Consider the following 24,949-nt stretch of genomic DNA (forward strand, 5'->3'; position numbering starts at 1 on the left):
AAAAGTGTTGTTTAGCTTTAAAAGAATTAAGAGAATTATGATAATTATGCATTGTTGTTTTTTTAAAACCAATTGGATATGTTTACCTTCAATGTTAAGATATGATTTATTGTTTGTGCGAACATTACTGGACATCATCTATACCAACAGATATATATAGTGGGCTTATAAAAGCCAGATTTAGAACAATCATATACTTATTAATTAAGTACCAAGACCTGGAAATACTTATTTATTAGATCAATTGTTTGATGCTATACCTTTTTATGTGCTAACTTTGTTTGCTTTCTCCTAATACAAACAGAAAATGTGATGTAACCAACGCATGCAGAGCTTGAAAACTGCAAATGTATGTTGCATGTTAAACTGTCTTCAGGCGGTGTATACGGCAGGGATTAGTCTACACATAAGTACTTGCAAGTTTGCTTAATAAAATAAGAAAATAAACAGGTTAGATTGGTGCTGTTTTCCGGATGCTCTCGGGCAGAAAAGCAGGCTCTTTGCTTATTTTGCATTAATAAACACACTGGGGACAAAGTATAAAATCAAAAACACATGGGAAAATGGCATAAAATATTTCCTGACATGAAGACGTTTCTAATTAAATCCTCTTCGTGTACTCTTTACATTGGCATCTTTTTCACCTTTTCAACTTCCTGCAAGTTTTCTCATAAATATGGAGATGTCGAAATCTGAAGAGGAGTGGAGACACCAAATTTCCTTATGACATGAATCTCTCCAGTCATCGTATGATAGCCTCTTTGATGGACAGGTGACCTGCCATCCACACCCGTCTGTATTCAGCAAAACGTATCCTCAGATAGTCTACAGCTCCTGAAACCCTGAGAGGGATTCAGCAAGCTGAGAATATAAATGGTTTTCATTTTTGTCCCGACAAATTATTACAAGCCTGTCTCTCAAGTCAACAGTCTGTTCTTAGCAGGTTTGCCATTTCATCTTTATTTTTTTCCACTGTCTTTAATTTTGTACTGTGAACAAAGCATATCAAATCATGAAGCCATAAAATGCAAAACACTACCCTGGAATGAATAACTGCATTTGCCATGATTTGCTTCTTAAAAGTATATTACTTGCGAGTTGTATTCCAGCAACCTATCAAATTTCCAAAGATAGCACAACAGAGCCTCCTTTATCTGGAGCTCAGACGTCCAGTCTGACTGCTGGGGCAGTCGACTGAGGGGCCTTTATGAGCTCAGCAACCCAGTGATGCAAAATTCTACTGGCGGCGTGCAGGTGATGGGCTTTCTGAGTTAATACATTAAAATAGTAACATTAAATCTTCATGGTAAAGTGAGCACACTTATTCCAAATGCACTTAAACTCGCTGTATTCTTTTCTCTGCAAATATGTTTGGGGAGGTTTCAACTTTACTTTGTCCAGAAAAGACATATTTTTCAAGCACTATTTGAAAACAAGGTGCTTGGTGCAAGATGAAATGATCAGAAGATTAACTGCCTTGTCAACCAAAATAAATTAAAGCTGCTACTATCTTAATAATTAATAGTTTCAGCAATTTTAAAGGAAAAAAGAAAAACATGCAGGAGGTATGCACCACTGTAAACCGATATCCTTCTATATGGTGTTGATTAGGCAGACCAAGCAATCATACATGTTTTTTACCTTTAGACAATTACTTAGTTAATCAAAAAATAATTAACACAAGTAGAAAACAATTTGTATCAAAACCTATTAAAACAGATGTACATTTTCCACATCTGAATACCATCAGTTTTTATGATGAATGAAGTGATATCTAAACTCATTACAACAAAAGACCTAATATTTTCATAAACGCCAACATTTGCCACTTCATTGTGCATTCTCTAAAGCTTGTCAACAGCTGCCTACGCACCGAGAACTCATCTTACTTCCTTAAGATCAAAACTTTGTACTTGGAAAGAAAAGCTCATGTGCACTAAACTTGCATATCAACAGTCATAGCTGCACAAAATGCGCACAGAACCCAACAAAGGCTCCACAGCTTGTTGTCCGCCATTGTTTGCACACTCCAAAACGACCCTGACATAACTCAAAACAAGCATGGTCACTCCTGGTCAGGCTGCCAGGTGTTTGGTTGCAGTGCCATACCTCAGGCAGTCAATCATTCTCTTTGGAAGCCTCCCAAACGTTCACAGCAGAAGCAGAGAGGGACATTTATCACAGCAAACACATAATTATGTGCACAATATTTTATGGTCAACATTCAGCATTAAACACTATCAGAACCACAACTGCTTTTGAAAGGATGTCTACTATGTTGTCAAAGGACAACAGAATGAAAGTTGACATGGCTTCTAGGTAGGAAAAACTAATTATATAGCTGGTTGGTCATATGGCGGTCATCTCTGAACAAAAAAAATATTAACTTTGTTCATAGAGACTGCAGCAAAAGGAGAAAGGGGAGATCATCACACAGGGTAAATGAGATTCACAGGCTCATCCATAGTCGGGCACAAAGCCGACTTCAACAGAGATGAGGGCCAAGAGAGATTGATAAAGGTCAACACCGCAAACGGGCATAAAATGAAGTATAGGCTTCATTTCAGGCACAATACTAAAATGTAGGGACTGTATAAACCTCTTGCAGAACACACGCCTACCACCTTCTCAGCAGCACAGCAGAAACTCATTCATCAAAGAAATCAACACTATTTTATTATATTTTCCAAAGATTTTATTCAAGTCTGTGAATTATTTTCTTAGAATATTTTTCGACCATTTCATTTTCTCTGAAAATTGAGTGTGTAGCTCACCATTAAAGAGTTAGAGAGCCTTGAACTACTTAGAACAACATTAAATAAATGTCCACTAGGCTCAATTCTGCTGTTTGTTAAGGATGTTTAAACCTTTAAAGGTAAATGCATTACAACTGAATCCCAGAAACAGTGAAAATACTGCAACATTAAGACATTTGATTTTTGTTTTGAGTGTTTATTCAGTTCTGTTTACACCACAATTTCCTTTTTTCTATTATGTGCTTGATAGCTACAGTGAATTGCAGGGTCAGCATCATCACCTGCACAGTAAACCTCTAGTTATTTTATATATAATACTCAATGTGGCTGCAAAAGATGATATAATATCCTCTCCCGACTGTGAAGTCTCACAGTATAAAACCTGAGATTTGATGACATAACACTTCAAATGCTCCATAGGTCCCAGCTTTAGCGGGAAGTGGGAAATGTTTTGACTCATGTGTCTGAAATCCTAGGAATATATGTAAATTCTGTTTTATATCGGATACCCCTTTAAGATGTGTGAACACGGGCACCTCTTCAGGAAGGCAGCGACTGATGTGAGCACTGCTTTTACCTATTTTCAGTGTGACCGACTGTGGCATTAGACTTATCATGAGTATCTTGGAACAGGCTCCTTGGCAAGTAGAAAAATCTCTTAACCTTTTTCGTTTAAATACAGGTCAAAATAATCTTTAATAGTGTAATTGCCCTTTCAGTCTATCAGCTTCATTGCTGAGCTTATACCCACTCAGAGGGGGCATGGTGTGTAAAAGTGCTATGACAAAGAGCTTGGCAAAGAGAGACTGACAGCACGCAGAATATAGTTGAGGCAGTGAGCTGCTAATCTTAAAGCCCCTTCCCCACTTGTCTGAGCACATTTGCCTCTGGCTTGAGGCTTATCCCTACAGATGTATATCTGTCAACAGAAAGCAAGCAGGGCAGCAGTGGCTCTTTTGGAGCACATTTGTCCCCTTTACTGGATTACCATTTGCAGTGGCATAAAGCACAGCATCAGAGCCAGCACTTGGCAGCTGGGAGACAATCTGCAGGGATAAGCTAACCCTCAGTAGTGGTGAACGGGTATCCGTGAATGTAAACCACCTTCCTCTGCCATACCTCGCCTTCAGCTCAGCCAGCTTATTCCTGCTGACTGATTATTCCAACCCACAGGAGATGCTCCCATGCATACGCACACAGGTTCCCTGTGTGTGACATTTAGGGCTTTACTTTTGCCTGGGTCGAATATGTATTTTTTCAAGAGATTTTAAATACACTTCAGTCGATGCTGGAACAAAACTCCATGCTCAGAAAAAGAAAAAAGGGGAAATCAAGAAATGAGAAGTGGTGTACCGACTGCCATCCTATATTACACTCAAAATGATAAATCAGCAGGCAGGACAGTTATTGATATCTATGTTGTAGCAGTGAAAGCTGCTGTTGGAATCAAACATTCTAACGGAAGAAATAACCACACTCCTCACAGCATCCTATAATAGGACACAATATCATTTCCCCAGACAACTGCAGGGCTATACACGAAAGCAAAAAGCAGAGCCATTGACGCTTGATTGAATCATATCCTCCGAAATTCATTTGCTTAGAATTTTGCTTTATATACTTTGGGAACTGTTTGCATTATTTTTATCTTAGTGCAAGCAAAATTGTTAGAGGTGGGAGTCTTGCGCACTGACCAACAATAGTAAATGAACTGAATTTTTGTTATTTTGCTTGTGTTTGAAATTCTTCATATTGGTGGGTGCAAATGAAAACATATGAAGCCTGTCAAATAATTAATGTTATATAATTTTTGCATAATTATTAAGACAAATAAATTATTTTTTCATAAAATCTAGTGAAACAGAATAGAAACAAAACATTACTAAAGTTGAGAAACTAAATTAATAAATGTTGTTTCAGGCGTGTTTATGGGGGTGGGAGTGGGGTACTATAGGTAACCAATGGGCAGTCTTAGTGATCAAGTCTAGTGTTGTACAGATGAAACAATAAGACTGTATGTATATAAACAATCAACAGAACCACCATGATACATATAACAGCCAGTGGCCAGTGAAGCCTGTCCTCTAAGCCTCAAACCAAACATTTTAGTCATCAGCATTATCATGAGCCTTCAGTATTCCAGTGCACTTTCAATCCTACTGTAGACAGCCTAAAGCATACCCTAATTTATCTTCTATTTGACTCAAACTGGTCATATCATAATTTACAAAATGACTGGCATGCTTTAGTAAATAAGGCTTGCAATAACAGATGAGACCATAAGAGTATTTTCCTTCTTTTAGCAACCAGAGGAGTCACCTCCTGCGTCAGGGTGGCAACCTGTCACAAGATTTTCAGAAATATTGACCTCTGACCCTTAACCTTGAGGTTAAGGTCACTGAGATTTTTAGTAGATACACCTATGGTATCAAATTAAAACTCCTACATTGCTTCGTTCATGCTTGGATGTCCATGTCGCCCGCCCGATCAGCCTTTTTACAGCCGAGGGATAAAGAATTAAACCCTCATCCCATAAAGAATTACAAATCCTAACCAAGTGACCTATAACCTTTTCAAATTCAATCCTTTGCATAATTTCAATGTTGTAATCATTTTGAAGGAGGGGGGGTTGTGTTGTGTGTTGTATGGTTTCTGCAGTTTTGCGCTCACTAAGCAAGCTGACATTTGCAGGTTTAAAAATTTCCATAGTAACAACGACCTCCAACAATGTCAGTGTCAATGTTTCAGTTTAGAACTGTGGATAGAGTACTTATATTCCACAAAGTTGTGAATAAAACAGTATTTTCTTAGGAAAAAGTTGATATCATACAGACTTGTGGTTTCTATAGGAGCACATACCATCGATGTCAAAGCTCATAGTAAGTCTACTTAGTTACAAAGCTATGGCTCATAATAAAAATCCAGATGGAGAATGTGAATGGGATTTTTACCTCCAAAAGCTCACTATATTGCTCACAAATAAGAAACATTTAACACAGCTCTTAACTCTCCTCTTTCTCTTCACCAATGGGTAAAGGAGCTATCAAAGACTTTACAAGGCACTTTTGCATTTTTAATGACTAGCCTCAATTCCCTCACTAATCAGGGAAAAGATTTTTCCTGTACATTATGAAGGAATTATTCATCCTCAATCACCTTGTCTCTTTTTATCTGTAGTTTTGATAACTGTCATTTTGATAGCGGATAAAATGCATGAATAAATAAACACTTTCATTTATTTTCTGCTTTGCCCTCATTAAGCCCCCAACCCAATTTCCATCTCCCATTGCACAGACACACACATACAATGGTCAAACACATATCAACGTCACCTGGAGGGGTGTACTTGCCCAAATGTCTTACAAGATAAGAAATGATGAAAGACTCGGTGCTCAAACAAAAGAAAAGTTCCCTTGGTGGTATGGGAGCTTTTTGGGCTCTGTATGAAAGAAAGTGATGAAACACTTGAGAAGAGGGAATGTCAGACCGAACCAGAGAAGCTGTGGCCAACAAGGAAATGTGAAGATCATAAGACCTACAGTACATCTATGACACAATCAGCCCAAGGTCTGCAAAGTGGCTAAGCATGGCGACGCCACGTGGCTAATTAGCATTAGCCTGCCATCTTACCTGCCTCTGACGAGTCTGTCTTTATTTGCTGGCTTTGGGAAATATACAGTGATACACCATTATCTCTATGTAGGTTAACACCAGTGCATTTACAGTATGGGAACAACATCATCATTGTCACACCCAAAGCAGGAGAACAAGGCAGGCCCTCTAATAAAGGGTACGCCATACACTCTTTATATGTATCTGCCATAGAAGCATTTTAAACATTTGGGCAGTGCAGCAGTTTATGGGCTGCAGCCATAAATAAGCCCAGCAATGAATTTAGGCATATTCTAATAGTGTAATTGTTCCTAGAAGGATGAGTCTGCATGAAATAACTCTCAGCATTACAGAGCATGAACCGAGCTGCTGAGGCTGAAGTCGTCTACAGAATCACTGCAGTGTGTGATGCGGAGCACTGCAATTTAACTGTCGATTAGGCTGTGATCACACAGAAAATGCTGCACCTTATTGCTTACACTGAGGAGGTTATGTTTTCGGTCCCATTTGTTTATTTGTCTGTTACAGGCTTTGATATCGCAAAAACTGTTCAGTGAAATTTGTTAAATGGGTAAGCAATGAATGAGTGTAGCATCAGTTTTCTGTGCATGCCAGATTTCTGTGCACAAGTATATCAGGTTTTCATTTAAGAATTAGCAAAACCAGATAGGGAATTCTTTAAATACCTGCCACAAACTACTGCTACAAACCAATTAAAAAAAAAACCTGGCACATGTATCTTGTAATTGTCCACCTGTGTGTATTTTGCATGAAATCATTTTTCGATGCATTTTGTTTTTTAAAATCTGGCTATTTAAATAACAAATTTGGGTGAATGTACCCTGTCTTTTCTAGCTGTGTTGATTTCATTTGTTTCTCAACTTCTTACATTTCCACTAAGACAGAACTTTAGGTTTTAGCGTCCTGGGGCACAGGCCTGGGCATTGGATGCATCTAAGTCTAACCTAAGTCTCATAGCATCAATATTTAAGAAGCCCTTGAAGTGGGCACTGTCAGAGCTCTTGGGCAAGATGAGAAAACTCTCTGTGCCCTGTTCTCTGCCTATTCATTACCCCAAATCTGATGCAAAGTGGGCTGTGAAAAGCATACTTTTTTTTGCAGCTCTCTGAAATTACCAAGTAGTGAAATTAGAATATAACAAAACTACTTTGTCTCCTCTGTCCTCTAAAAAAAACGAGTCCATTAATTCAGTCCTGTCTCCTAAAAGTCAGGTTCTCATTCATGAAAACAACATTCTTAATTTCATTTTGGGGGAGATATATTTTCCCAGAAAGCCACCGAAAGTATGTCTGTCTCCTGAAAAGGTAAGAGTACACTGAGTCTACAAACTAAGTATTCAATCAAATTGTTTCTACTATCTAAAAGTTTACATTGCTCTATTCCACAATAGAGCAATGTAAACTTTAAAAGAGAGAGAAAAGTCAGCATTTGAGAGATTGGTCAGCGGGGGATACAACAGCCAAGTTTTTGACAAGGAGACTGAAAAATGAGACTTGAATCTTGGACCATTTTTCAAAGTTTCACTTTCTTGCTGTGAAGTTAAGTATACACAAAGAAACATTTTGGTTAGAGTTAGCCACATAACATTTTGGTTTGGGTAAAAACAAACCCTTTTATAACTTTCACCACATGAGAAAAGCTCCATTTTTGGAAGAGGTAGCCACGCTATCATTTTTAAAGGTGACACACCGGCGCATTTTACATGCACTTGTTCACATCACCACTAGAGGCTAGGCAACTTTAAAAACTTACTATAGGTTGTAAGAAATGGATTCCATATCTAAGTAATTGTTTTCTGTGGGAGTGGTTTTCAGTATTAAGAAGCTGCTTCCTTATTCACAAGGGGTCGCCACAGCAGATGGATGCACATTTGATTTGGCAGATTTTTACACCAGATGCCTTTCCTGCCGTAAGGGCGTCCAGGGATTTGTGTATACGCCTGGTCTCCAACCAAGGAATTTTCACGTTGGATGAATGTGCTAACTACAACATTTGATTGTCAGTACTGCATGGTTAAAAAAAATCTACAAAATCCAGACTGAGAGTAGAAGGTGGATACCTTTGTTTATGACAGACGTGTACCTGATTAATTGCTGGAAAATGTCAAAGAGATATATGTGCCATTTCAGAAAAAAAAAATCTGTGAAATTGCATCTGACCCTTAAACTGCAAATGTATTTTGGAGGGAAAAAAGAGTTCAATGATTAGTCAAGCAAATTGGTGTCCACTGTGTAAACAAACCACCATTAACCTGCAACACAAACATTTTTTAATACTCATAAATTGAGCATCAGCACAGGCTTACACTAACTACAAGGAGTTTTCCATGTATCCCAATAATTACAATTCACATCATTCTTTTCCAAAGCATACCATAGGTTTTTAGACCAAGTACTTTTTTCTACCAATGAACCCTTTTTTATTTATTTCAATATAGCTTTAAAAATCTTCTTCAAAAATATTATATGCTTCAGAAAGTAAATCTGGGACACAGAGTTTTAAGTCCACTTATGTGTTCTTGTAAGGCTCTGTAAGCAAGGACTATTTGATAAACTCTTCCATTTGGATGTTTGCAGAGTCTTTTTCACCTCCTTTAAAAACATGACTGATAGTTATATTTACAGGTAAATACATTTCCTACAACACAGCTTATAAAAGCAATACTTTCAATGTCAATGCTCAGACTGAATGCACTATTAAAGCTACGTTTTCCCAGGGGTTGGTGTTGCAATACCAGGCAGCATTTAAAACAAAAATCAAGTTTCGTGTGTCAGCAAATTAATTTCCAAACTACACTGACTTGAACTGATGAAAAGGGTTGCCGAGACAATGGAAAGTCAGCTAAAAAGGCATGCTTTTTTAAAAAGAAAACTTTAAATACGCAGTTATGTAACATTACACAGTTTATAGTTAATGGACTCCAAAGCATGCGAAATCACGCATGGTCATTTAACTCGAATTCATATTCCTCTTCAGTGGGGTCACATTTAAGGCAACATGGCGGGAAGTGGAAGTGGCTGTATGTATGATTAGATCACAGCTGTACACACCTCATAATGGAATTTCAATTTCCCCAGCTCAGTGAGATCAGGTAAAACTGTTGGACAAAATCCTGCTGAAGGAAAGGACAGCAAGAATAGCACAAGGCAACGTGCATCGGGGCAAAGTAAATAAGTATTTTTGCAATTTAAAGATACATTTCAAGTCAAACTTACACGATTTTTCACCATTAGGCTGTCCAGTAAAGCGATCCAACTACGTAGTTTATTGAACACATAACAGTCACGAGAGAAAAAGGCTATTTAACAGTAACATGATCTGATACTGGAAAAACTGATTCATTTGAGAACTGATTTTTAATTCAATGATGTGATGTGCAAGTAAGCCTGACACATATATTATTGTTTAAAGGTGCTCTAATGATCTGATGGTCTGTGGTGGTTGTGGCATCATTCATGGAGTTGCTCAATAAAGGAAGTCAGCCTCAGATGTATGGAAATTAAACCACAGGCCGAGTTAATGTGATGAGGATGATCATAGGTCATTCTCGTTGTTATTATCAGCACAGTGTACTGAATCAGCACTGACAATGTCATCAATGTCATGTGGGACAACACGTTATTAAACTGGGGAAGACGGGGATATAACTGCTTAGATATGGTAGTTTCTCATATGAAGCCCCTTGACAGCACCCCCCCCCTTCCGGTAGGCGTTATGCGCACTGGTCGCCTATAGGGCGGTGGCTGCGCAAGCATGTCCAAGAGCGGGACAGTCTGTGGGGAGTTGGGGACTCGTCATGAGGCGACGACGATCCCTGGCTGCAGAGAAGCGTCGTGCATGCAACCTTACCTGCGTCCCCAGCCGCCCAACTCTGAATGAGTAACTACATGGCTTGTGCCTCCTAAAGAATCCCTCCTAAAACACACACACACAAGCACACACGCAAGGCACTGTTCTAGCTACATTTAACAGAGCTACATTTAACGCTTAACGGAAATGTAGTCTTTGCCACATCGAAGACTTGTTATCACCTTTGTGAATTCAGTCATTTAAAGTCATGTGTGGAATGATTCAAAATGCCCAAACAAACGCGATGGCGTGACTTTATCGTGATCCGCTCAATGACACCGGACTCACAGCAAAGAAGACACACGCCACCGGTTACTGTAACATTCTTCTTTCTTTTTTCTCTTTTTTGGTCTTGCTCTGTCAGTTTCAGCGGGCATAGCCTAAACGGATGAACCAAGCAACCATGCGCGACAATAATCGATTCATCCGCAGCACGGTGTTCTATCTGTCACTTAATCCCGGAGGGAGTGCAATATATAAGTTGTCGCCGATGCAAAAACTTGTGCAGCCGCATTCTGCTTCTCATTGCGCCGCACAATTCAACTTCCAGGCATTCCAGCACACTCGGCTCTGACAGTGAACAACGACAGCTCGTCCTGCGCCTAAAACTGCTGCGCAAACACATCGTTTTATAGGAAAATCAACTCTCCCCTCACCGAATACTTGCACTCACGTGTGACATGATCACATATGATCTTTACACTTCACGCACCCACCACCTCCCCGCACACCACGCCCGTCTACACAGCAACATCCAGTGCTCACCTTTAAAGACGCTTGCACAGAGGCTGTAAAGGATGAACATCAAGTGCTGCTTGACAATCATATTCTTCTCTTTTCCTTCGCAATTCTACGTCAACACTCCACTCGCGTTTGACTCTTTTTATTCTGTCTTTATCTCTTCTCTCGTCAAGGTGGACTTATCCAGGTGAACGGCGCAGTTTCTGACTGACCGGAGTTACATTGATGAACTCTTGCCTTTTTCTGAGGAGTCCCTGTGTATTTTTCGCAGATCAGGGGGCAGTGATCACTGTAGTGAAGCAGGACGGCAGAGATGCTCGTCGGCAAAGTGCAGATCCTGCCTCCCTTTATTGCCTTTCTCTTTGACTCGCTGCAGAGAGCAAGAGTCCCGCCCACGCTTTTTGACTAATGAAGACGCTTCACCAATGGAGAACACCTAGAAATAGTTCTGATCTCCGGCACACTGTCGAAACAATTACGCCGTGGAGCACAGTTACTTTGATACACCAGTTTCTAGAAGGGACCTCGGTAGTCATGTGACAAGTTTTTTGTTTTTTTGTTAATCTCATCATTTTCTAAACACCAAAGCAGAACAATAGGCCTCTGCAGGAATATGATTATAGTTTACGCATATGGGGAAAAATATAAGGGACCAGTCCTGGCCATCACCGAGCCTCCATAATGCTCTGAAGTGGAGGATCCTTGCTCTCTGTTTAGTGTCAGTAGACTGAACTGAAAAAGTGCAAAAACCACCATGCCAGAGATTTAATGCATGAAAATATGCCCACAGCTAGCAGAGCCAATTTAACAATTTTAGACAGTTCTAAACAGCTACCCTAGAGCCATAAAAACTTTATGAGCAGCCAAACAAGCTCTGTTGTCAATACCAGAGGACTCCAAATAACTGCCACTGCGACACATATTATCACTTGAAAAAGTTTTACAGCTTAAAGAGCACCGTGTGGTAACAACAGAAACACCTGCCCGTGTTGTGTGAAAATGCATTTGCTTTCGCAGAGGTTGTGACCTGGTGTCTGGGTGAATGTCGGGAGTCAGGGAGCAGGCACGAGGGAGGTTAATGGGCACCTGGACATCCCTCTTCCTTCAAAGGTTCCCTACGAGAGGTGCAGAGAAATGAGTGTGACCATCCCTAAAGACAGAGGTGTGAGGAAACGGCAGCTCCAGCCAGGGATCGTTTTCTAAGCCGACGGCGAGGATTTTACACATGGTTTAACATGCTGCTGGGCGAATTTGGTTCAATTTTGCACAGTGCTCTTCTACGCCACTCCCACTTCAAATCAAATTGCTGACCTGGCTGTACCACCTGAGAAAGATGTGGCATAGCCCCCAATTTTAAACCAATTGCTCTTCCTTTTGCAGTATGAATCACTGGAAGTAATACAGGAAGCTCCACCGTTCATTCTCTAATCAGTCATTTGGATCACTCATTTTCATTGCAAACCAGAAGTCAAACAGTGTTTTCCAGCTTATTGTAGTTATTGTAAGTTTTCATTCTAAATGGCTAAAATGTGTGTGTTTGTGTGTGTGTGGATACAAGCATACAAACATTTTGTTTTGTATGCTGATGCCTTTAGTCTTTTAACTTAGAGCCATTCACATCTCTAATCCCTGGGGAATCACTGACGCCTTTCTGAACTGTAAACCTTGAAGGACTGAGTGCTCTTGTGTGACATACATTCTCTGTACAACTCACTTATAATTCAGAGCAGACCTATACAATTACCATGAGGATGGTGGTAAAGAATCAATCCCGTGAGTCCTGAAGGTCAGTTCCTCGTCATTTCATTAGATCCTTGAGAGTAGAATTCTACTCATGCACCTTTTCAACGGCAAGGATTTATTGACCATGTGAGTTCAGCAGAAAAGCACACGGTGCTGACACAGATCTGTAATGCAGAGGAGCATGTTCCCCTTTGTATTTATCTCCCGGGCATTATATTGCATAGCATTCTTTGATTTGTACCATTTAAAATGCCCCGTTGTGTTTGTACCGTCAGATTTAACAAGGTCACCAGCGTACACTTGAGAATTACAAGTACCTGTTATGACACAACACACTGTTTTCTCCCTTTTGTGTTGTTTTAATGTTCAAGACTGCAAAGTCCACAAGAGATATTAAAACCAGGGAGAAGAAAGTTTAGGCCAAGATGAATTACAGTGTTTGCATGAACCTGCCACTGATAGCACTGATCTCACTGACTGAAAAGCAACCAATCCAGATGCAGTATACACAATCAATTTCAGTGAGGATATGAATGACAGAAGTCATAAAGACTGAATGCTTTATCTAAATGATGAAGTACTGAATCCAGGATTAGGGCAGAGACCATGTAAATGCTTTTGTCACTAGAAAAAAAATATAACCGCAGAACAGAATCCTGATAAATATTTAAAATTCGTGCTGAAGTTTTGGATATCAAATTTCATAATCCAGTGCAGCAGACACATACATATTTTTACCCTATCAATGCACCTCAGGAAAATAACAGCTGTTCCCTCTGGCTCGAACTTAAAAAATGGCCCACAATGAAAGCTTTATGTTCTTTTGTGCCTTTTTCTTATTCCTGTAAGAACATTTGCTATTAATGGCTGGTGAGAAGGCAATTCCATCTGTTTATTGCCTTATTGATAGGACACTGGGAATAGTTACATCTAACAATGTGCTTTCTGCACCAGGCAAACTACATGCAAGTCAGCACTGTATGAAATCTTTACTATGTGCAGCAAAATTAGAGCTACACATTCAAACATCCTGTCTGGGAATGTATATTATATTACAAATTTTATTCCAATTACCTTCTTCCAGTAAATGGAAGAAGAAAATATTTGTGTAATCAATTATTTGATTTTCTTCTTATACTCTCTCCTCTTTCAGGTGTTCTCATAGGGATCCCCATGGATGCCTACATCTCACCCTATCTCTTGCATGCTCCCCTTGTCAAACCAACCCTCAGCATGTGTTCCTTCACGACACTCATGAATCATCCTTGTGTTCTTCTTCTTTTCCTCTTACTCGTATCCAAATCAATTACAGTCTGGCATCAAAAAATATATCATTGATATACATTTTTGTTATCTGACATGGCAATTGGACTTGAGTTTCATATAGAGATGACTTTCGAGTAACTTTAGACCTTGAATGGTGATTACTCATTGGTGGCCGCAAGTGAAAAAAAACCATGATTGAAATTCCTATGTAACTGAGACTGAAGTCATAGGAACTAAATACTGTACTGCGGTGCAGTTGAACAGTTCATAAATCTCAGCATTCATGCTTTACTAAGGTAAAGCTTTCTTGTGGGCTGCTGGTCTTTGTCTGCTTTCCATATGATTCACCCTCTCTAAGCATTGCAAAGAAAACCTTAAAGAAGGTTAAGTCATTTTGTAAACAAGTTATCCAGCAGAGGGTTTCATCATCAGGGCTTTTTTAGAAAATGTTCTACTCGGTTTTTGATCACTGAACATGGGTTAAGACTGCTGTGCAACTCAACAATGCAGTGACTTCTGCACTCTTTAAAAAAAATATTGCATTTGATTAATGATTTCTTTACAATCCTGGACAGATGTACGTGTTAATTGAGAATGTTACAGAATTTCACGGCCATAAAAACATGCTCTCGGAAGTGAGACACCGGACTATAGATTCGGCTTGCTCTTCAATGCATCCTGCAAGGTCAACGAGGGACAAAACCAAGAAATGGATGCTCTCAGAATTGTTGTAATGCAACATCGTGTAGCACTGGACATGATCCTGGCTGAGAAAGGAGGATTGATCGGCGTTGGACTTTTCCTGATCTTATTTTATTTTATTTTATTTTGCTTTTCTTTACTTGTGTTATTCCTTGTTTAAAGGCTGTAATTCCACTGATGATAAGTTTATCACTCACAGCATACGCAGATGTACCACAAACCGATGAAGATCATGAAGACTTCTTTTCCTATTTGTAAGATGAAGATGAAGTGCAACTAATGATGTAGTAACTGAAAATGTGAAAGACAAGTAGTTACTTACTGATGACTTGTACATTTAATTTTTCTGTTCAACAGGAGGGAATGTCAAAGGAATATTGTTTTTATATAATGTGATCAGCTTCATGAAATGTATTCTTTTATTGATCACTAAGTCTACGTGACTTTTGACATGTACCTTTGTGTGATAAACAACTAATAGCTTCCTCTTTCTGTAAGAAGATACAGAATTAGAAAAAGGGGAACCTCAGCTCAGAGTTCTTGGAATAAGAACTCTGTTTGCACACACACACGCACACACACACAAAGACATGCAGACAAGTATAAATAAAGAACGCAGACAGTGATGAGACGCAGGTCGCAGATTGTGCGTTCATGACTGCCCTCGCGAGTAAAGACAACTGCAGTGTTTGTGTTTTCTAACTCAGGTGTCTTAGCTGAAGAACTACGGGGTGATTTAAAGAAATCCCCTGTCAGCGAGCAATACACATCCAGATAACATATAGAAATAACTGGTTAATTTCTTTCCCTTTGGTGCTCATGGACAGAAATCAAAAATAGCATAGAAAGTCTAAATGTGGCAAGGATAGCTTTTGGATTTGATTGCATTACAAGGAATTGATTTTAAGATGTTGCACAGCTGTGGTTCCAAATATCAAATTAGCACTAATTTTAATTTGTAGTTTGAGCGCAACGCCACTGAGTTGTGTAATAAAATTTTCACTTGTAATTAGAGTCATCCAAGTATACTCAGGTATAGTCCACAGGTGGTCGAGATCAGAACCCAAAACCCATGCACACGATAAGGCATCTTGAACAATGATTGATGTTGTTTTTTTTGTGTTTTTTTTTTAATCCCTTTCTCTGTGTTTTATCTAAGTAACTTAGAGAGCTGTAACAGACCCTGGGATAACCATGTTCTGCATTCAAACTATTAAACCTGTACAAGTACACTGTTGAAATAAAACCCGACAAAGCACGAGGCAAAACCTTGAGCAGTATTTAATGAGAGTTGAAGTTTTTTCATAGGTTAAACAAGAATAATACAATTTACATGTTATTCCCTGAAAGCCCCGTTATTTAACATGCCCTCAGATTTCAAGTAGTCTGATATATTGCAGTTTTGGCTTTGAAAGTGTTTGTGATTCAGTGAAATATTTCATCACCATTTAATCTGAAGGAGGATACCGAGAACAGCACCACAATGCAAAGCCACATTACTCACATCACAGAGTAGAAAGTTAGACTGCCTCATTAATTCCAAATGAAAAGATAAATAAACATTGTAAAACAAAAGACCACCGCCTTGTTTTCTGATGAAACTTCTACTGATGGAAGAGTCATCTTTAGGCACGGGGAATAGCTTGGTAATTACAGTATGATTACTGCACAGGTCTGGAGTGTAGAGCTATAATAACCGAATCAATACTTTCCTTTCGTTTTAACTTTACAAACCAAGGATCTTTTCAAGGGCACACATTGCCCTGTGGGACCAGTGCTGAGCCACATTTAAGCAGACGCTCCCCTCTCCGTCTCTTCGTCCATGCCGATACAAACAAAACCTGGTGCCCTATGCAGAGTAAAGTGCTTTATTTCAGGGCTCACATCCACGATAGCCCACGGCAGCTGGTGTTCTCACAGACCACTGCATGGAAAATGGGCTGATTTCAGGATTTAGCTGCCCGTGGTGATTTCCTCACTTGCTTCTTATTGGGGCCAGAATTACTTTGTTATGGACTTGCGCAAGATTAAAACTGAGGTTTTGAGCTCCCTTCTCTGTTTTCTGAACACGCAGCTCAGTGTTGCTGTTGTTTACCTTTATTACCCTTCACTGACGGAAGCAACGCCATTAGTATACAGCTGTTTGATTTTTGCATTTGAAGATTCAAGCTCAGGTACATCTGTTGTTATCATAATTATGACACCTGAAAGAAAATAACACTCATCAGAGTAGGTGAACGTTATATAACATAAACCTAAAACGACGCTAATATCATGACTATATCTGTCAAATATATTGATGTATTACATCTAAGCTCAAACAGCTCCATCAATCATAAAGCAAAACAGACAGTGCAACATCTGCTGTCTATCAGCTTTTATTCATTACACACTAAATGAGAAACAATGAGCACCATGTTTTCCAAGCACTGCACAACTTATTTAGCAGTCTCGCACCTCATGAAAAGTTTTGATACTTGGATAGCTGTGTTATGCACAGAATTAGGATGCCAGTGTCTCATAGCTCATCAGCACTCTCGGCACCTCCTTTGCTTATCTTTGCATAACTACACATCCTGGTCATGTTTCCTTTCTCCTTCTGACCATCTGTTCCCTGCTGCCAATCTTCTGAACGTGCCAGCTACTGCCTCTACATCCTCTCCCTGCTGGCTAAATCTTAGTATTGATATCATATTCTCCCTCTCCACTTTCCTCTCTGTTTCTGTCCTCGTTCGCTTTTTCTCTCTTTCACACGTATCATACGGGAGAGCTGCAAAATAGAAATCAAGCTAAGTTTGAAAATACTGCATGGAGTTTATGAAATGTCTCACACTTTCTAACTTCTTAAACTGCAATTTTTATCTTAAACATGGGCAGAGAATGGATTAAGAATTTTTTCAGACTTTTTGACATTTTAGTACGATAACGTTAGAAACACAGGTTTTTTTTTCATAACTGTAATTAACAATTACAAATAAAAAAGAAAAACTCAAAACTATTCACTTAACTTCAATGAGTGACTTTTCAAGCCTAATATTTTTAGCTGTAATTTAATAGAACGAAAAAACTTCAACAAAGTGTGAAAAGGTTCAGCTTCTGGTTATTTTTAACTGTACTACTGAGAAGCCTAATGCAGGGGAAAGAAATTATGGTCCCCACAGTGGTAATAAGTGCTGCTTGCTGTCAAGAGTTTTTTTCTTCTTCTTCTTTTCCTTCTTTTTTTAACTAAATTTCCACAGTACTCTTTATCGGGTTCTTAGAACTGGGCTACAGCCTAACATCAGTTAAGAAGAGATTTCTTTTTCTTCATGTCAATTATTAATCTACACTTAAATGTGTGTGTGTTTGGCAAAGAAGATTGCACGCTGTCTAATTTAATAAGCAGCCTTGCTTTCTTTCAAAGAAAACAATACTGTACCTGTTCCCACACCCCCTGCACGCCAAACTTCCTTCTGGAGATTGCGGCTGGCGCGTACTCAAGTGTGGTCAAATCTCAATGCCTGCCTCGGGCTTTTAAAGGAATGACTAATACACTCTTTGCAAACCACTGAAAGACTGCTGTAAAGCATCTCAACCTAAACAGAGCGATGCATGTGGGTGAGGCAATATATTATGGTCAACACATTTCACAGAGGTCTGCTTATTTTGTATCGTGCCGATCGGGAGTGTTTGTAAATCTTGTTATGGTGTTTGGAAAAGGTTTCGCGTGAATTTATTTATTGCGAGCATCAGATGTGGCTTTAGTTATAACCAGGAAAAATAATACTTGAGAAAAAAAAAACTTTCATGAGTTTTGTTGAGGAGAAAAAGTGAAATTCCATCAGTGCATTATGCATAGCTAATACATAATTCACATGTAAATGAAATTTTCATCAAGGAAACATGATGACCGAGGTACGCGCAATTACAAGCTTGGCTCACATCAAAGTTGAAAAAAAATTCTGATATGAATAAGTGATGGTACATAAGGAAATGCGTTCAGATGCTCCACGAGAAGCCAAAGTTGTGTAATGATGTTTTTGGTCAAGCGCACTATCCTACTGACAATTTAATACAGTATAAAACAGCCTGCTGGTGTTTATTTATTTATTTTTTTACCCCCAGCCAGAGTTTGAAAGTGCACTCGTGTTTTAGCTGGTTCAACCTTTAAGATGTGTTCCTCAAGCAGGTTGTCAGACCACAGCAGGGTGATTAGAGTTTGTTTTTGTGCTGTTTTGCTCCATTTGCAGATGTGAGAGATATCTTGCCACATCCACACAGGAGACAGCAATGACAGCTAGAGAATTACTAGCTATTTCTATTATTTCAAATAGAAAAAGTTAAAATTCAGTTTCTACTGGCCACTTACTGGACTCTTTATTGGGTACACCTTCCAATTTGGCTTAGACCCCTTTTAGGCTTTCAGAACTGTCTTAGTTCTTTATGGTCTAAATCAGCGGTCCCCAACCCCCGGGCCTCGGAGGTCCGTGAGTCGTTTGGTACCGGGCCGCAAGAGTTGAGGCTCAGGTGTGAAATGTATAGTTTTCAGGGCATTTATCGGTTTTCAGCGTTATTTTGTTATCGTTTTTATCGTTAACTCTGTTTTCCTGGGTCTTTTCACGTGTGTTATGAATAAATCTTATTTTTTTCGATACTGGTACTAGTTTTATTTTGTTGTATTTATCCGCGACACCTTAAAGGCTGGTCCATATAAATATTGTTGGGCATAAACCGGTCCGTGGCGCAAAAAAGGTTGGGGACCGCTGGTCTAAATTAAGAATGAACATTTCTTTAGAGATTTCGGTACATATTGACATGACAGCATGGTAGACAGGTGCTCTGTAGGATTGGGATCTTTTGACCATGGAGATCATTAGAGCATAGTAAGCTTATTGTAAAATAAAAAATAAAAAGGTTTAAGCTTTGTCACATGGCAGCACAGTTGACTCATCCTCTGATCACTGTTTCCATCAGAAGATGGGCACTGTGCAACCATGCTCAGGTAGGCTGTGGTGTACCTTTACACCAACACCAGCCTGAACTGTTAATACGATGTAACCATGCTCTTATGGTGTTTACACCAAATTCTTGGCAGCAGAAATAGAGATCCATCAGATGAGGCAGTGTTTTTCCAGTCTTCCCTCATTCACTTTTGGTTCAAATCGTATCCTTAGCTTTCTGTTCTTTGTGGCACAGGGTATGGTCTTCTGCAGCTGCAGCCCTTCTGGTTCTAGGTTGGACGTGCTGTGCATTCAGAGATAAGTTTTTTGACATAACATTGCCTTCCTATCAGCTCAAAGCAGTCTGACCATGCTCCTCTGACCTCTGGCATTAAGAAGGCTCAGAGAACTGCAGTTCACTGGATATTTTCGCTCTTTTTTGGTCATTTTCTGTAAACCCTAGAGATAAATGTGTGGAAAATCCCAGTAGATCAGCAGTTTCTGAAACAATCAGACCAACCCGTCTCTCGCCAAGAACAATACTAAGTTCAAAGTCACTTAAATGACCTTTCTTTCCCATTCTGTTGTTCAGTTTGAACCTTAGCAGGTTTTCCTGACTATGTCTACAAGCCACCGTCAAGTTATTTGTCTCTGAATGCTTCCCTGTGTTCTATTTTCAATTTTACTTTTTCACTTTCACAAAGACATCTGGTTTAGAGGTGAATTAGCCTTTTTAGCTAATGGCTAATTCACCTCTAGAGCCTATTAGTAGGGAGCACTACCTGCTGTTTCTCAAACTGTGCTGCTAATTTTAGATGACTCTCTGGATGCTGTACATGTAAAACAAGGTGAACCACAAACACAAAAGCATACTAAACGCAAAGCTTGTATTTTCGTTTAGGCTGTCAAAGGCTGTCTTTTCGAAACAGATCTTCAAATAGGTCATTTTAATACAATTATTATTGTATTATTTTTACAATAAAGCACCAGAAAGCAAACTTATTCGTGCAGATAATAACAATTTCCCTTGGGTATTAGCGCCTGTAACACTGAAGGAAAAAAAAAACCTCAATAAGTTTTCCTGTTATTTGTGCTGTGCTCTGATATATCTCATTTACCTGATGAATATTCCAGAGCCATTCACATAAAACTTTTGATTTCAGCAGTTCCATTTGACACATTTAATATGCCCTTTTTGCTGGTAGATTTTGATTGATTTCTCCAAATGAAATGTCAACATGTCATGGATCAAACCAATTTCTTTATGTTCCCCTTGTTCCCTGGGAAATTGGGAAGGAATTTACCTGACAAAATGAATGTATTTTTGTGCATGGGTGAGGCAATACATCAAAATGCTGTGATTCTTTTGCCAGACAGAAAGCAAACACTGATGTTACTTTCAGCATGCGCAGCATTTCATTTCACCAAGGAATTTGTCAATTATCTCGATACACTCCCTCTGTCTGTGCATGCAGGGTGAGATTCATGGTCTCGACTATTATGAGCCAGAAATCTGTTGTTTTCTGTGAGGTATATAGCAATGAGCCATTTCCAACTGTGTTTAAGTTTTTTTTCAGATTTAGCCCTAGGAAATGCACCCTGTATCGCTTTGAATACATCTCATTTAGAATGAGGATTACTTCAGGTGATAGAAACTATAATAAATCTAATAGTCTCATGCAATACTGCAGTGGGAAAGATGGGGGGGAGGCTGGCTACAGCAGCTAAATCTACTGCTGTTCCCCAATCAATTAGATCTGTGAAATCCATTTCTCTTTGCATGTTTGCTCTTGTTTGCAATAATTACAACCTCCACCCCAAACAGGCATGATAAACACCCCCTGATTTAGAAGTGTTTGTTCAGATCGGCGGGACCTGCTGCTTGTCTTGCTGTTTATAAACCGTGGAAATCTACAGGGATTACACAGGCTCATCACCATCTGTGGCATTACTCCAAAACAGGTCTGCACTGAGAAGAGCCCTATCAGGGCATTGAGAGGAGGAGGCAAAGGCAGACTGACATATAATGGGCTGCTCTCACCTCATCTGCAGAACAATGTCATCGCCATTATGGGCTGTTAGCAAAGACTCTCTCTCACACACACACACACACACACACACACACACACACTAGTAACATTGCCCTCATGTGCCTTTATAAAGAAAATAAATAGTTTTAATATTGTGCGTTAATAGATTCAGTTGTTAAGAAAGAGAAACAAAAGCAACGGTAAATGTTCAAAACCCTGTCATCTCCGTAATCAAAATGCAATTTGAACAACTTCAACCCAAAAGGGTTTTACGTGAAAAACAGAACAACAAAAATTCAACATACTTACAGAATTCCAGCAGTTCTTATCAGATAGAGATCTTCTTGTAGCGATTTAAAAGGGAAGCCTTTTGTTCTGAAACCTGCAAAATAACATGATTGACTTTTGACTGACAGCTGTCACAAAAAATACTCATTATGATTGACAAACGCTGTCAGCACATCTGACAGTGACATCTGGCAGTGACAAATTTGTTTTTTTTTTAAACTGACAATAATAGAACATTTTGCAGTAAAGGTGCTCCGTTCAGGTAGAAATCTTGACCGTCTGCTACTGCTTCTATATCGTTTTCATTTCACAATGAGATTAGTAATGAAGTGGCATACAGTTGCAGTACATGCATGTGTGCAGAATTTATCATTTAAACAGCTGGATTGTCTCAGGGACATCTTACAAAGTCTGCACCTGCAGTCTTGCCTGTTGTGGTAGACCCCAACCTCTGTGGATCTTGTATTCAAAGCTTGTTCTTGTGCTGCCATAATAATAATAATAATGGATTGCATTTATATAGCGCTTTTCAAGACCCTCAAAGCGCTTTGCAGTTCCACTATTCATTCACTCTCACATTCACACACTGGTGGAGGCAAGCTACAGTTGTAGCCACAGCTGCTCTGGGGCAGACTGACAGAAGCAAGGCTGCCATATCGCGCCATCGGCCCCTCCAGCCATAGGTGGTAGGTGAAGTGTCTTGCCCAAGGACATAATGACCAAGACAGACAGAGCTGGGGATCGACCCAGCAACCTTCTGGTTACAAGATGAGCTTCCAAACCCCCTGAACCACGGTGACCCACCATGAGTAGTGCCACTGTGCTGTCTATCAGTCCAGTTTTCTCCAGTCACTGCTAGGATTTCTGAATGTCAGCCACTTCGTTTATCTGCCAGAGGTACATACCGTGCAGGGTGCTGTCCTTCCATGATAGTTCTTCTTGCTCCCGTTCTTTCTTGTGTTGCTGTTGTCTGAGATATTGGGGTCAGTTGTGGAAATCTTCCTGATGTACTCGTTGATGTTTGTTGTCTCATGCTGGACAGTGGTTTTGACACTCACTAGTCCTCGGACCCCCTCCTTTCATTTGCCGTACAGTCTCAGGTGCTGGATTTGAGGTGAAACCCTTCATACATAGGGATGGGTACCGGTATCCGTTGCCATGATGGCACCGGTTCTGACATAAACGGTAGTAACCAGACCGAAAAGCAGCGCACATTTCGGTGCTTTATTTCGGTGCTTTTTTTCCCTGAGCTGTGATACACTTTCTTCTTCCTTACATTTGTATTGGCGGTTGGCAAACAACTGAAAGGTGCATTACCGCCACCAACTGGTATGGAATGATACACTTTAGATTCTAGCCAATCATTTTACGTTTCCGGGGATAGTAGGCGGGCCCAGGTACGTACGTTCTTTTAGAGCAGAGCCACAGATTAAAAATGCCCAAGGCAAAGCGGTCAAAAGTCTAGCTGTACTTCACAGCACAATATGCAAACTCAGCAGCCTGCAACAAGTGCTTTAAGGTGATACTGTGATACTGTCAAAGGAGGTAACAACTCAAATCCGATGCACACCCGGCAATGCATAGTGTTTTTTCTTTAAAGCCGAGAAATGCGCCGTATTTGATAGCTTGCTGCGAGACCTCACACCATGCACATCTACTGCGGGTGTGGTGCCTGTTATCGGACCTGGAGTTAGCAACATCCCCCAAAAACCCGAAGAGGAGAGTACTGGCCCCTAGCCCTGCCAGTGTAGCAGAAGTGATGAAGGATGATGATGGCAGCAGCAGCCGTTCTTCTCTGCGTGAGTAGCTTAATGTTGTTCGTGTGTAATTTACATTGAGTTAGCTAACCACCTTATTAATGCATGTAAGGTGAACTAGCAAACATCATCATAGTTACATGCGGCTGTCTTCTTGTTTGATGGCAGATACTCCCTTCACCCTGGCCAAAAAGGCTAAAATGACCAAAGAAAAAGTGGAAAACAGCTAAACATGAGAGGTTTTTGGACAAAGTTTGTATTTTTTCCATTGATTAAGCACTGCTTCCAGCCCAGAGTGATACCAGAAAAGGGTAACATTGTTATCTTTAAAAAAAAACCCAAAAAACAGCTGAACATGAGGTTTTTGGACCAATTTTGTGTTTTCCATTCTTTAAGCACCTGTTTGAGCACCGTTTAAGCACCGGCACCATTTCAAAAGTACCGGTTTGGCACCGGTATCGGATAAAACCTAAACGATACCCATCCCTATTCATACATGATGAGGAGCTTCCTTGTCTTGATGGCAATGGCTTCTATCTCCTCCTTTGGCCAACTTATTGTCCCAATAGAGTATATGATCACTGGCAGGGCGTAGGTGTTGATTCCCCAGATCTTGTTCTTTCCATTCAGCTGACTATTCAGGACTTGCCTTGCTCTCTTCAGGTATTTGGTGGCTGTGGGTTTCCTAGCCTTTCCAGGTTTTTGTGGTTCCCTGTAGGGATTCCCAGGTACTTGTAGCTGTCCTCGATGTCTGCAACGTTGCCTTCTGATGGCGCAGTCCCCTCAGTTCTAACTACTTTCCCTCTCTTTATTGCAATTCAACTACATTTCTCCTGTCCAAATAACATTCAGATGTTGTTGCTATAGATCCTAATCTTGTGGATCAGCAAATTAACATCTCATTCACTCCTGGCATATGGCTCGATGTCATCAATGATTGCTCCATTCCCTAATCAGTATCAGTAGCCAGTCTTGTCAGTGATCTCACTGAGGGGTTTCAGGCCAATGCAGAACAGCAGTGGGGGCAGGGGATCTCCTTGGTAGATCCTGCACTTGACGGTGGCTTGTGCAATTAGCTTAAAGTTAGCCTTTAGTGCTGTTCGCCACATCCCTATTGAATTCCCGATGAAGGCACCTATGGCACTGTTGATCTATGTATAATTCTAGGCATTCTGACCCTGCCACTGTGATGGCCCCTGTTCGGGGAGGTTGCTGTTGTCTCTTCTTAGATCCACTAGCCACTGAGCACTGTTTCTGGGATGCAT

The 24,949-nt window shown here is 40.0% G+C and overlaps 1 protein-coding gene across 1 annotated transcript in view; it reads right to left on the reverse strand.

Annotated features, from left to right (window-relative positions):
- The window catches only part of LOC146503678 (cell adhesion molecule 2-like), a 166,001-nt gene extending 142,023 nt beyond the window's left edge, over nt 1-23,978 (reverse strand). The window contains exons 1-2 of the mRNA XM_085184324.1: nt 22,833-23,978; nt 11,004-22,021 (exon numbers count right to left, since the gene is read on the reverse strand). Coding sequence (XP_085040450.1) covers nt 11,004-11,064 — 61 coding nt within the window. The 5' untranslated portion in view covers nt 11,065-22,021; nt 22,833-23,978. The remainder of the gene's footprint in view (nt 1-11,003; nt 22,022-22,832) is intronic.
- Between the last annotated feature and the right edge of the window lie 971 nt (nt 23,979-24,949).

The sequence above is a fragment of the Neolamprologus multifasciatus genome, chromosome 14 (assembly GCF_963576455.1).
Source record: "Neolamprologus multifasciatus chromosome 14, fNeoMul1.2, whole genome shotgun sequence".
NCBI lineage: Eukaryota > Metazoa > Chordata > Actinopteri > Cichliformes > Cichlidae > Neolamprologus > Neolamprologus multifasciatus.